This window comes from Podarcis cretensis (assembly GCF_951804945.1).
Source record: "Podarcis cretensis genome assembly, chromosome: 13".
In the NCBI taxonomy this organism is placed as follows: Eukaryota; Metazoa; Chordata; class Lepidosauria; order Squamata; family Lacertidae; genus Podarcis; species Podarcis cretensis.
In genome coordinates, this window is record NC_137182.1 from 11,338,802 (window position 1) to 11,352,379 (window position 13,578).

The window sequence follows — 13,578 nt, forward strand, 5'->3', positions numbered from 1 at the left end:
AGAGAATATTTAAAAGAACATTGTAATGATCTAAATTCTTTGGCAGGCCTGGATTGATAAGATAACTTTACAAAATTAACACAATCGAACAACCTAGAATAGATAAAGTTTAGTGCGCAGTTGTTATGTAATTTAGAAATCACAATGGGGGGGATTGGAAGTTATGTTAGAATTCGTGATGTGTGAACTCAATCATTTCTCCTTTTTGTCACAAGTGTTGATACTGGATGGCCTTTTGTTGATTGTTGTGTATTGTTTTGCATTTGTTTTGTTTTTAAAACCAATAAAGCATTTAATAAAAAAATAAACTTGCAGTATCCCTTTTCCCTTTTCCATAATCTTCCCTGTCGCTATACTTTGAAGCAACTTTGTGCATTGCGTTTGTTCCTGTCGTCTTTCAAACCCTCGTCCAAGCGTGAGTCAGATGAGTTGCACAGATGTGCAGAGTTGCCCCCGGGGCTGCTTGTCCCCTGTCTGATTTTGCACGCGGGAGACACACAGAGAGAGAGCCAGTGTCTTGCTTTCAGAGGCGTTTCCCTCTCTTCCCTCTGCCCTGGCTACCCATTTCAAGCTGCCTCTTTGATTTCACAACCCAGCAGACAGAAACGACTCAGAAATTGCCAATCCAAAGGCCGGCTGGGCCTTGTAAAAGTTGGAAGGGCTGCGGAGGAGAACGTTCCTCTGCTGCCAGGCAGGGTGGCCCGAGGTGGCTGCCCCGAGGTTACAGGGGTCCCGGTGCCTCCGAATGGGTGTGGGAGCTTCACTGAAGCAAAGCCCCTGGGAGCCAGGCTTGCTCCTGGATCTCATTTTTCACATGTCGGCTGCACTCTCAACCACCAGCCCTGTCAGAGGAAAGGAGGCGCTTCCTGTTATTCCGATTCAAATCTCAAGCTGGTCAGGAGGAAACAGGCAGCTGTGCTGAGAGTGGCAGGGTGTACCAAGATGGATGGCCGGTGTCTGCCCTTGCTGCTGCTCCTGGTGGTCTTTACAGGTGAGTAGGGTGGCCGTCGGGTGGGAAGCAGAAAGCTTCTGCTCAGCAGCCGAGAGGGGCTTGCGTTCTCAGAGCTGTGGAGAACAGAGATAATCTCCACCCTCAACAGGTTGTCCGCCGCAGGGAGATGGGTATCCCTTCTGAGAGTCTCCGCAAGTCAGCTAGAGTTCTCAGAGTCTTTGTCTCAGATCCTGCTTTTTGTCTGAATTCGATTTCTTAGCTCTTGTCCCGGCTCTGAGGTAGCTTCTGGACTCTCTGCGTAGACACAGACTCACCCTTGTTTCTCAGACATGATTTGTCCTGCTTTCACGCTGTCTTCCAGTGCTTTTTCTGGCCAGGTTCATTGCAGTCTCAGTAGGGCTAGTCAAAAGTAATATTATGTCCCAGAGATCTAGGCAGCACTTTTTTCGGGGGGGGGGGCAGAGAGGGACACATACCCCTAAACATTTTGTAAATCTAAGTTTGGCCTCATTGAGGGGAAACATTTCAATATGAGTAGGAAAATGAGAGTACCCCTAAACATTTTTTTTAAGAAGAAAAAAAAAAGCACTGGGTCTACATAACCCCCACTGTCATTTTCTTCCCCTCTCACTCCAGCTTTGCTGGCATTTCTGACTCCCCAAATACTCAGCCCAGCCACTTTCAGGTACAGGAGCTTTGGGAGAATTTGCCCCTCTGGTCTTCTCTGAGGCAAGAGGCAATTTCTTTCTGTGTTATTAAATATTTGGGCGAATTCCTCCGTTTTCCAAGTTGAGGCTTACAGCGACTTCTCTAGGGAAACAGCACTCCTGTGGCGCACTGTTTTTGCAGGGCTATCTCACCTCTACGGATTTATTATTTCTTACACTTATATCTTGCCTTTCCTCCAAGAAGCTGAAGGCAATGTGCATGGTTGTCCTCTCTCCCTGCATCTCAGGCTCATAACTAGGACTGGGAGATATATTGATAAGGTAAAGTAAAGGTAAAGGTACCCCTGCCCGTACGGGCCAGTCGTGTCCGACTCTTGGGTTGTGCGCCCATCTCGCTTAAGAGGCCGGGGGCCAGCGCTGTCCAAAGACACTTCCAGGTCACGTGGACAGCGTGACAAAGCTGTATCTGGCGAGCCAGCACAGCACACGGAAACGCCATTTACCTTTCCGCTAGTGAGCAGTCCCTATTTTTATATATATATATATATATATATATATATATATATATATATATATAATTACAAAAAGAAAAATTGAGCATACAAAGACAGAAACAAAAACAAAAACACTACATAAAACATCAAACCAACAAAACAAAACAAAAACAACTAAAAACACTTCCAATATTTTCAAATCTTAACTTTCATACACTTATTTCATTGACTTCCTCAACGCCTCCCTTTTTGTATTCCACTTCAATTAACTATTTCAGCAAGTCCTTTCCATCTTCATCTATTTTCTATCTTAAAGTTAATTTTAACATATTGTAACCTAGTTTTTTCCCTTTTAATGCATTAACAATCTACCTATACCTAGTTCTTTCTAACATTTCTGCCAAAGCCATATAGCTTCATTCCACCTTTTTTCTAATATTCATTAATTTTACAATATTTCCGTAGATAATCTTTAAACTTTTTCCAGTCTTCTTCCACCGACTCTTCTCCCTGGTCTCGGATTCTGCCAGTCATTTCCGCCAGTTCCATATAGTCCATCAACTTCATCTGCCATTCTTCCCGGGTGGGTAGATCTTGTGTCTTCCAGTACTTCGCAATAAGTATCCTTGCTGCTGTTGTTGCATACATGAAAAATGTTCTGTCCTTCTTTGGCACCAATTGGCCGACCATGCCCAGGAGAAAGGCCTCTGGTTTCTTCAGAAAGGTATATTTAAATACCTTTTTCATTTCATTATAGATCATCTCCCAGAAAGTCTTAATCCTATTTATCTACTTAGTCCCTATTTATCTACTTGCACCCGGGGGTGCTTTCGAACTGCTAGGTTGGGACCGAGCAACGGGGCGCAACGGAGCGCACCCCGCCACGGGGATTCAAACCGCCGACCTGACGATCGGCAAGTCCTAGGCACTGAGGTTTTACCCACAGCGCCACCCGCGTCCCAATATATTGATAACTAGGACTGGGGGATATATTGATATATCGCCCAAAATCGGTTTCAAGTCCATATCATGATATTGGCTTCATAATTTTTGGCCTGGCAATATATTGTGAATCATGATTTTGTGTGTGTGTATGTGTGTGTGCACGCACCATGCAAATGTCACAATGCAGGGGAAACCGCGAAACCAGCCAATGCCTCTACATAGCTCCACCCTTATTTTAGACATTGTAATATAACAGTACAGTGATACCTCTGGTTGTGAACGGGATCCGTTCTGGAGGCTCATTCATAACCTGAAATGAATGCAGCCCACGTCTGCGCATGCACAGGTCGCAATTCACCACTTCTGCGCATGCGCGTGGTGTCATTTTGCACGTCTGCGCATGCGCGAGTGGTGAAACCCAGAAGTAACCCTTTCCGGTACTTCCAGGTCGCCATGGGACACAACCTGAAAGTACGCAACCTGAAGCAAACGTAACATGAGGTATGACTGTATACAGTGGTACCTCAGGTTACAAACCCCTCAGGTTACGAACACTTTGGGTTAGAGACTCTGCAAACCCGGAAGTAGTACCTCAGGTTAAGAACTTTACCTCAGGATGAGAACAAAAATTGTGTGGCCGTGGTGTGGCGGTGGCAGGAGGCCCCATTAGCTAAAGTGGTACCTCAGGTTAAGAACGGTTTCAGGTTAAGAATGGACCTCTGGAACGAATTAAGTACTTAACCATAGGTACCACTGTATCACGCAGTTTAGCTGGTGATATATTGCGATGCTGAAAACCAGATTATCGCCCAGCCCAACTCATAACAACCCCGTGAGGTAGATTAGACTGAAACATTGTGAGCGGCCCAGTATCACCCAGTGCGTATTATGATTGAGTGGAGACCTGGATCTTCCCAATCCTTAGTCAACAGCTCTAACCACTACACCATGCAGGCTTCCTTCAAGTGCCTTCATGTGGGCATTCCTGACAGGGGTTTCGCCTGTCTGCTGCAAGCCAGTTCAGCTTCAGGTGGGCACTGAACATTCCTAGAATTACAGCGCTGAAGGGGCAGTGTCTTTCTGATATATGGTTTATTTGCACATCTATACAACCTGAGCCTATGATGGAGAGGCTCACAGCATTAACACCCCAGAGGGTCTTGCTTCCCCCTTAGCCACAGCCTTGGATTCAAGCAGAAATCAGGCCTGGCTCTCACTCTCTGGCTTCTGCCAGAAGCCTGCTTCCATCCCTGATCTGGCCTTTATTCTTCTCACTACCAGCCGGGTGAAAGAGGGGGCCCACCCATTTGCTCTCTGGCACAGAGCAGTTTCCTTTCTTATACCAATGGCTTAGGGACATTACCAAGAAGCTGGCCTGGCAACTTCAACAATGGAATCAAAAGTAATTATAGAATTATAGAGTTGGAATGGGCCACGAGGATCATCTATGTCAGGGGTGGCCAACTCCCAGAAATCTCCATGAGACATTATCAAAAGCCTTTTTGGCATCAATTAAGACGAAGGCTGCCGCTTCCCCTGGGTTCATGTCTAAATATTCTATGGCATCTATCACCAATCTCATATTATCCCACATCCTCCTCCCAGGAGGCTGCGATCTACTTTCAGCAGTGATCTACCCCTGTTTTTCGGGGGTTCAGCTCAAAGTTGTTGAGCTTGTTTTTAGGGAGGAGAAAAGCCCCTTTTGGGAGGGGGCAGCTCAAGGTTGTTGCACTTTTTTAGGGGGTGTTAAAGGCAAGGGACACAGGGGTAAAATCACTCACAAAAAGATTGCTGTGGATGAAAACAGCAGCACAGCTTTATCTTCCCTTCCAGAGATCAAACAACAATGGAGGGCAAAGCCAGGGGGCAGGGCAGGAGTCAGTTTTAGCAACACGAAGGAAAGGGAGCCAGAGATCGACCGCGATCTACCAAAACCTTGCTGGGCTCTACCAGTAGATTGCAATCGACATGATGGACATCCCTGATCTATGTCCAACTGCCTGCAATGCAGGAATATTTTGCCCAACGTGGGGTTTGAACCAACGACTGTAAGAAGAGCCTCTCTTGTCCAGAGGTTGTATTATTAACAATTTACAACGGGGTGGAAGGTTCGAGAAAGAAGGACTTTCTCACAAATTTATTGACAGCTGCACGAATTATGATAGCTAGGAAGTGGAAGGGGCAAGCAGAATATAAAATGGAAGAATGGTATAAAGAGGTGTGGGAGATAGCTATCAATGACAAATTAACACGTGCCATTAAGGTAAGACGGGGAATATGCAGGAGAAATGATTTCGAGGAGATGTTTGTAGAATCTGTACTGTTAAAATGGAAAGGGGTCAAACCATCGCAAGAGGTGTCAAAATTTTGGAAGTTTGGATAGTTACAATGGAATGGCCTCGGTGGTGGGGTGCGCATTTTTATTCTTATTTATTTATGATTATTACTTTGTCAAAAAAATAATAATATAAAAATAAAGAGTCTTTCTTGCCGGATCCAGGAAGGACTCAGAAATATAGCCTAACACCCACCCCCTGCAAAAAACAAACAAACTCACAACTATATATTGATATTTCAAAAATCTCAGAGCGGTAGACATGGCTCAGTGTAAACACAACTCATTTGCAGAGTCGCCACAGTTCACACTGATTTTTGTATACGATGCCCTGTCCCTGGCTGTAGCAGTTTCTTAAACTCCAGAGGAAGTAAGTGAAGGAGGAAACCTTCCTGTTCTAGCAGGCTACAAAGCATTGGCTATGTACATGTTCATTGGGGTGGGGGGGGGAGAGCTTCAGGAAAGGGACATTTAGGAGGCAGGAAGGAGTGCTTAACTCTTTCCCACCTTGCCAGTGCTGTGCTCCGAATGGCTAGCCTGCTTGCTGGAATACCAGACATGTTTGTCCTGAACCCAATTCCGTTCCCTCAACGGTTCCAGAGCATAGCTGTCAACTTACAGATTTGAAAATAAGGGACCAGTAGCCTCGAAAATAAGGGATCAGCAGCCAAAATAAGGGATTTTCAGAGCACAGGTATGTTCAACTTCTGAGCCCCTCCAAGCCAAAGGCAGAAAGCCCAGCCAGCAGCCAAACGAAGCCTCAAGTGGTGGTTCCCACAGCGCAGCAACCCGGCAAAGGGGATGCAGTAAGGAAAACCACTGTCACCTCTCCGCTGGGAAGCGCTGAGCAAAGGTGAGTCCCCAGGCAATGCGGTCGATTTGATCGGCACAAGGCATGCAAGCTCCACCCCCCAGTCGTTCTTAGACTTCTTATTGGGTGAGCAACGCAGCCCAGCAACACAGTTGGGAGCCTCCCTCCTCCCTGGCCGGCAGGGAGGGAGAGGAGCTGCTTCCTTAGAAACCCGGGAAATTTAAGGGACATCATCAATAAGGGAGAGCAGTGGGACATGGCGCTGGGATAAGGGACTTTCCCGCCAAATAAGGGATGGTTGACAGCTATGTTCCAGAGGGACTGTTCCAAAATATCCACTTGTTCCCACTCTTCTTGCATTCCTTCTGCCCTCTCTTTCTCACCTGCAGTGGCCATCAGGCTCGATGCTCATAATGGCAGCACAGAAGCTCCTGGCAATGCCAGCGTCTCTCTCGAAGGAAGACCAAACGCTACATTTCTGGTCCCCGAAATGAAGCTGAGCTTGGACGATGGTGAGATGATAGCAAAGCCCAGAAATTCTGATGCCTCTGAATATGTACAGACCGCCTTTTCTTCCCTCTAGACACACCATGACATGCCCTTTGTTATGAGGACGCTTTGGGTCAGAACATGGCTCCTCCTTTAGCCCTCTTGTCTGAGAGAGGCCTTTCCTGAGGTTATGGTGGGTGACCATCTCCACCATAGCTGTCAACTTTTCCCTTTTCTTGCGAGGAATCCTATTTGGAATAAGGGAATTTCCCTTAAAAAAAGGAAAACGTTGACATCTATGATCTCCACCCCTCCAGTTGAAGGGGCTTGTGGGAAACTGGGGCTTGTAGGAACTGGCATCCATCAACATCTGGAAGGCCACAGGTCCCCCACTTCTGGCCTAAGTTTGAAAATGAGCTACTGAGGTCACCTCTGCTTTCAGCACCAATCCAAAAGTATCCCCGGAGTACAAACCTGGCCGTTTACATCTCAAAGCAGAAAACATTGTTTGGTGCACCAAGACAGGGCCGGCCCACACATGAGACAAGATGAGGCAACTGCCTCAGGCGGCAGGATTCACAGGATCAGCACACCCCAATGTAGATCTTTATTCCCCCTTTGCTCCTGATGCATATGTTCACTCACGTCTGATTCCATGGCAGGGAGGGAGATGGCATTTTGCGTTCACCTCAGGCGCCAAAATGTCTTGGGCCGGCCCTGATCCCACTGTTTCTCAGGGCCCCTACATTCCCCAGAACTACTCCAACCTGAAACAACTGTCCCAGGCTGCAGTAAAAAAATTGGAACCTCACCTTTTTCCCCAGTGGTTCCCATTGAACGAACCTGTGCATAGGTCCCTTTGCCCCCCCATAAAATATTTGAGGGGGCTGGGGGACCCCAAGTCAGTGGGCATTACCATTCAAATGGTGTGTGTGGTGCATCTTGTGAATTATTATGCGGGGTGTGGCTTATCTGCCCCCCCAAATATTTTATTCAAGTTGGCACCCCAGAACCTGCAATTCGCTTTGGGAAACCCTGCAGCCATAACTGTTTCCATACACCTGCCATTGCGAGCCACTTTGAGAAGAGACAAGTGAAAACGTTGACTCAGTGCTGTCCTGAATAATTGCTGTGCTATTTGATTTGATGAGGACGCGGGTGGCGCTGTGGGTTAAACCACAGAGCGTAGGACTTGCCAATCAGAAGGTCGGCGGTTCGAATCCCTGCGACGGGGTGAGCTCCTGTTGCTCGGTCCCTGCTCCTGCCAACCTAGCAGTTCGAAAGCACATCAAAGTGCAAGTAGATAAATAGGTACCACTCCGACGGGAAGGTAAACGGCGTTTCCGTGTGCTGCTCTGGTTCGCCAGAAGCGGCTTAGTCATGCTGGCCACATGACCCGGAAGCTGTACACTGGCTCCCTCGGCCAATAAAGCGAGATGAGCACTGCAACCCCAGAGTCGGTCACGACTGGACCTAATGGTCAGGGGTCCCTTTACCTTTACCTTTATTTGATTTGATAGATAAACAAATGACTGTCTGTTTTTTTTGAGGTCAGATCTGAGATGGGGGCGTCCTCCTTGCCTGTGACATGTACCTCAGAAGGCAGAATGTTGGTTATATTCTCACTCGTTGGCCCATGTGCAGATTTCTTCACAATTCCTCCTTTCCACTGTTGGATTTCAGTATCACACGACCCAGCCAAACCCCTGCTTCCTCCACCGCTACCCTGACCATACTGCTTCACCATGCACACACAAAGGGCATTACTCATTATGCTTTGCTTCCCCCCCCCCCTCTAGTTTACAGTATCCTCGTGGCAGATTGCTGGAGAGACTTTGAGAAGCAGATGGCCAACATCACAGAGGAGCACTGGTGTGAGTGGATGGTCATTAGAAGGTAATGAAGAACTGAGCTTTTCCACTGGCTAAGGGGTGGTTGAGAGACATCACGTCTGGTAAACAAAGGTTGTGCCACTTTCTTTCAGGGGGCAAATAAGGAATATGAAATTCTGGTCTCACGACATTTAGATGTTGACTCTGCCACAATTCATAAAGAAATTTTGAGATGTATCGATAACAGTCTTAAGGCCAAAATCAAATGTTACATGCTATTTATCTGAACAGCAATGATAATGATAATGATAATGATAATGATAATGATAATGATAATGATAATGATAGGGATGCTATTTAGACTGTAGTCTAAACCACTGAGCCTCTTGGGCTTGCTGATCAGAAGGTTGGCGGTTCAAATCCCTGCAACCGGGTGAGCTCCCATTGCTCTGCCCCAGCTCCTGCCAACCTAGCAGTTCGAAAGCATGCCAGTGCAAGTAGATAAATAGGTACCGCTTTGGCAGGAAGGTAAATGGCTTTTCCGTGCGCTCTGGTTTCCGTCACGGTGTCCCGTTCCGCCAAAAGCAGTTTAGTCATGCTGGCCACATGACAGCTCTTCAGCAAAAGAACTCATTCAAACAGAGGGCAACCCTTCTAATAGATGACTGACCCCTGTAAAGTCAGACACATGACCACCCCAAATGCAGAATGTGGCTCAAAATCCTTCTGCAATGCGCAAGGTTTCTACAGCTGGGAAGCTGGTGAGAAATGTGGGCAGACATTTTACTAAGAAGTTTTCAACAACAATTATTTATTTATTTATTTATTTATTTATTTATTTATTTATACCCCACCCATCTGGCTGGGTGGCTCCCAACAGAACACCAGTAACAGTAATAAAAAAAGCAACAACACCAAACATTAAAAACTTCCTTAAACAGGGCTGCCTTCAGGTATCTTCTAAAAGTCTGGAAGTTGTTTTTCTCTTTGACATCTGGTGGGAGGGCGTTCCACAGGGCGGGCGCCACTACCGAGAAGGCCCCCTGCCTGATTTCCTGGAACTTGACTTCTCGCAGTGAGGGAACCTCCGAAAGGCCCTCGGCGCTGGACCTCAGTGTCTGGGTAGAATGATGGGGTGGAGACGCACCTTCAGGTATACTTTTATTGAGATTTTCACGACACAATAAGAGAAAAACAAACTAATCTATAAGAAATAATAGAAAGGGAACTAAATGAAGAAGAAAAGAGAAAGAAAACTACACCAGTCCTCTCTCACTGTGGCATCTTAACTTTTATCCCATGCAGAAACAGGCGAGCCCTCCTAGCTCTCACCTGGGATCCTTCTTCTCCTCACAGCCTCTCACCTGTGAGGTCTCCCTTTCCCCGCCTTTCACACAGAGCCCTTCCATCTGTGAAGGCAGACATTTTAATAGCCACTTAGAAAGGTTGTAAAGGTGAAGGGACCCCTGACCATTAGGTCCAGTCGTGGCCGACTCTGGGGTTGAGGTGCTCATCTCGCTTTACTGGCCGAGGGAGCCGACGTACAGCTTCCGGGTCATGTGGCCAACATGACTAAGCCGCTTCTGGTGAAACCAGAGCAGCGCACGGAAACGCCGTTTACCTTCCCGCCGGAGCGGTACCTATTTATTTACTTGGACTTTGACGTGCTTTGGAACTGCTAGGTTGGCAGGAGCTCACCCCGTCGCGGGGATTCAAACTGCCAACCTTCTGATCGGCAAGTCCTAGGCTCTGTGGTTTAACCCACAGCACCACCCTTTTTAGAAAGGTTATAGTGCAAGGTTTTTTCCTGAGGGTTAAGAGCCAGCTTCCCCCAGTTTCTACTGTATCTAATGCTCCAACACCTGAATTCCTCCCTCTGTTGATCAACTCCACAGGCCTTACAATGAATTGCGGGAGTGCCTGGAAAAATGGGCAGAACGCCTGAAGTACGGTTACCCCAACACCTTGGCTCACAACTACATCACGTATGGCCACAGGATGTACTTCCTCAACTGCAGCGTGCGTAACGCCCTGCAGGACCCCCCGGATGACATTTTGCTGCCTCTGATCATCACCCCGATCTGCCTCATCCCTTTCTTGGTAACCCTGGTTGTTCTGAAGAGCAAGGATGGCGAAATGAAATTCTGAGTCCCCGGCCTTCGAGTAGCCGGGGTCCCCGTGGTCCAGCGGCTTGCGTCGCCGTCACAATCCCCCTCCCTTGCTTCCCATGGGATCGGGCCCTTCTACTCTGACACCACACCCTGGGATGAGCCAGGCTGAATCTGGAGACTTTGAACAGGGAAAGTATTGGGGCATTTTATGAGTTGTTACTAACGGGAGGAGGCACAGAAGGGAAAACCCCTGAACCTTTCGTCATTGAAGCAAACGCCCGCTGCACGTCTGCAGCTGGCATAAGCAGCTCTCCCCCCCCCCCCCGATCTTTATTGAAACTTAACATATATACATAATAACCAAAATCCCCAATGATTCCCTCACATAAAATATAATATCTAAATTACAACAGCTGCATAATTATACACCACCCACCCACCCACCCTCTTCTCCCCCCCCACAGCAATTCGACTTCTTTATATTTCTTTCTACCTTTTTCCCTTGCATTCTGTAATAAATTATTTTTGTTAAATTCTGATTTTTCCTCCTTTCTTTCTTTGTTTTGTTATTGCTTACATTTTTTATTCTAAGCCTATTAACACGTCATTTTTAGAACACTATTTTGACATATAATCTTCGAAATACTTCCACTCCATTCTTAACTTCTGATTCGATTGATATCTTATAATTGATGTTAATTTTGCCCATTCTATATACTCGCTTAATTTACAAATCCACTCTTCCTTTGTTGGTATGTCCTGAGATTTCCATTTAGTAGCAATCACTACCCTGGCAGCTGTTGTTGCATATAAAAAGATTTATTTTTTTCCACATGTGGTATGTCTTTGCCCACCAACCCTAACAGATAAGCTTTGGGATTTTTAATGGGGCCTAACTGTCTTAGCTTCTGGGAATTGTAGTGCCTACTGCTGAAAATCTTCAGTGAGAATGTCCTAGGTGCTTGACAGAATTGGTTTCCAGATGGTTTTCTCTGGTCATCTGCTGGGAATTCTTTAGCTATGATTCTGCATTTCAGGGGGTTGGACTAGATGACCCTTGGGGTCCCAACTCTACAATTCTGTGATAAACCATGACAGTTAAAAGATTATACAATAGATGTGAGCAGACCAAGTTAGGCCTCCTCCTTTTACGTAGCAAAGCTCTATACAGCATTCTCCCCTTTCTGCTGTTCTTGAAGTGCATGAAGTTTCTATTGACCCCATAAACCAATAAAGCTGTGTATTTACATACAAGATATGGGTTCAGGGTCCTTCTTATCCCTCCCTTATTTATTAGATCGACATCGTTGCAGCATTACTACGGCAGCCGCAAGGCTCTATGCTCAGTGCAACCAAACCAGTCGCGCTCCCATAAATTTGCCTTTGCGCGCCTAAAGCCAAAATCACATACAGTCTTTTTTATACTTTATTGATTTTAAAAACAAAGCAAGTCAACGAAATCGATCCATATTACAAAAAAAGAAGATTTAGATTCATACATAACTAATTCCAACATGACTTCCAATCACCCCATTGTGGCTCCTAAATTCCATTTCCGACTGCGCACATTCTTTTATCTCTCCTCAGTTATTTCAGTTGTACAGTGGTACCTCGGGTTACATATGCTTCAGGTTACATACGCTTCAGGTTACAGACTCCACTAACCCAGAAATAGTACCTCGGGTTAGGAACTTTGCTTCAGGATAAGAACAGAAATTGTGCTCCGGCGGCGCGGCGGCAGCAGGAGGCCCCATTAGCTAAAGTGGTGCTTCAGGTTAAGAACAGTTTCAGGTTAAGAACGGACCTCCAGAACGAATTAAGTACTTAACCCAAGGTACCACTGTATTGGTTTTGTGACATACTCTTATTTCATGCAGAAGTCAATCCACAAAACCACATATCGTCACAACACATTGGATTCAACGGCAGGTGGGATGCCCACCCTCTTTTTATTTTATTTTATTTTTTGTTATTTTTTGTGTACAACTGAATGTACACATTAAATATGTGTATGTTGTGGACTCTATTTATCATCTGTCTGTCTGTCTGTCTGTCTGTCTGTCTGTATTTGTGTCCATCTGTCTATCTACACACACACACACACAAAGTTAAAACAAAATTAAAAAAATCCTTCCAATAGCACCTTAAAGACCAACTAAGTTAGTTCTTGGTATGAGCTTTCGTGTGCATGCACACTTCTTCAGATACCATGCACACGAAAGCTCATACCAAGAACTAACTTAGTTGGTCTTTAAGGTGCTACTGGAAGGAATTTTTTTATTTTGTTTTGACTATGGCAGACCAACACGGCTACCTATCTGTAACACACAAAGTTGACAAAGTAAACCAGGAAGTTTTCTCCCTTCATCACCACTAGGCATATTGCAAATGTTTCCACTCAGGGCCTCCATGTTCATACGCTCCTCTCAGTGTGTGCATAATAGGAGGGAGGAACGCACACATTGAAGCTGCCTTTCCAGACTTTCTGCTCCCTTTGTCTTCCAGCGGACGGGTGGTGTTTTCCTTCCTTCCTTCCTCACTGGGGCATGGAATCATATCGGCTTGTTTCACTGCCCGCCCCAACAGTATGGATGCCGAGGGAAATTGCACAATCAGCCGTGCGAGAAAAAGAAAACAAACCACCACCGTGGAGAGAGAGGAGAGGAGATGGGTGATGATTCATCTCCCTCCCAATAGCACCCTGAAAGTGCAAACAGAAACACCATACATTTAAGCATCCTTCCTGGGAACTGTAGCTTGTTAAAGGTGATGGGAATTGTAGTTCTGTGAGGGCTTGTCACAGGAAACTCCCCTCCAATCATTCAGTTTGTACAAACTTGACACACACACTCACTCACTCACTCACTCACTCACACTCACACACTACATATGCTACGCTTCTGTTATAAATTCATAGAAAATCAACCATACATCAGATCTG

General features: G+C 46.1%; 1 protein-coding gene across 1 annotated transcript; it reads left to right on the top strand.

The window, feature by feature from the left end:
* Nucleotides 1-568: 568 nt before the first annotated feature.
* Nucleotides 569-11,891, top strand: RAMP2 (receptor activity modifying protein 2). The gene is made up of 4 exons (XM_079950155.1): nt 569-991; nt 6,595-6,717; nt 8,494-8,590; nt 10,422-11,891. The coding sequence occupies exons 1-4, from the start codon at nt 943-945 to the stop codon at nt 10,672-10,674; spliced, it is 522 nt and encodes a 173-aa protein (XP_079806281.1). The 5' UTR covers nt 569-942; the 3' UTR covers nt 10,675-11,891.
* Nucleotides 11,892-13,578: the final 1,687 nt, after the last annotated feature.

What these genes read in the sequence shown, in the direction of transcription:
- RAMP2 (XM_079950155.1), top strand. Translation starts at nt 943, where the DNA reads ATGGATGGCCGGTGTCTGCCCTTGCTGCTGCTCCTGGTGGTCTTTACA. An exon ending in GCTCCTGGTGGTCTTTACAG is followed by an intron (nt 992 to 6,594) that starts GTGAGTAGGGTG and finishes TCTCACCTGCAG; the next exon opens with TGGCCATCAGGCTCGATGCT. An exon ending in GAAGCTGAGCTTGGACGATG is followed by an intron (nt 6,718 to 8,493) that starts GTGAGATGATAG and finishes CCCCCCCTCTAG; the next exon opens with TTTACAGTATCCTCGTGGCA.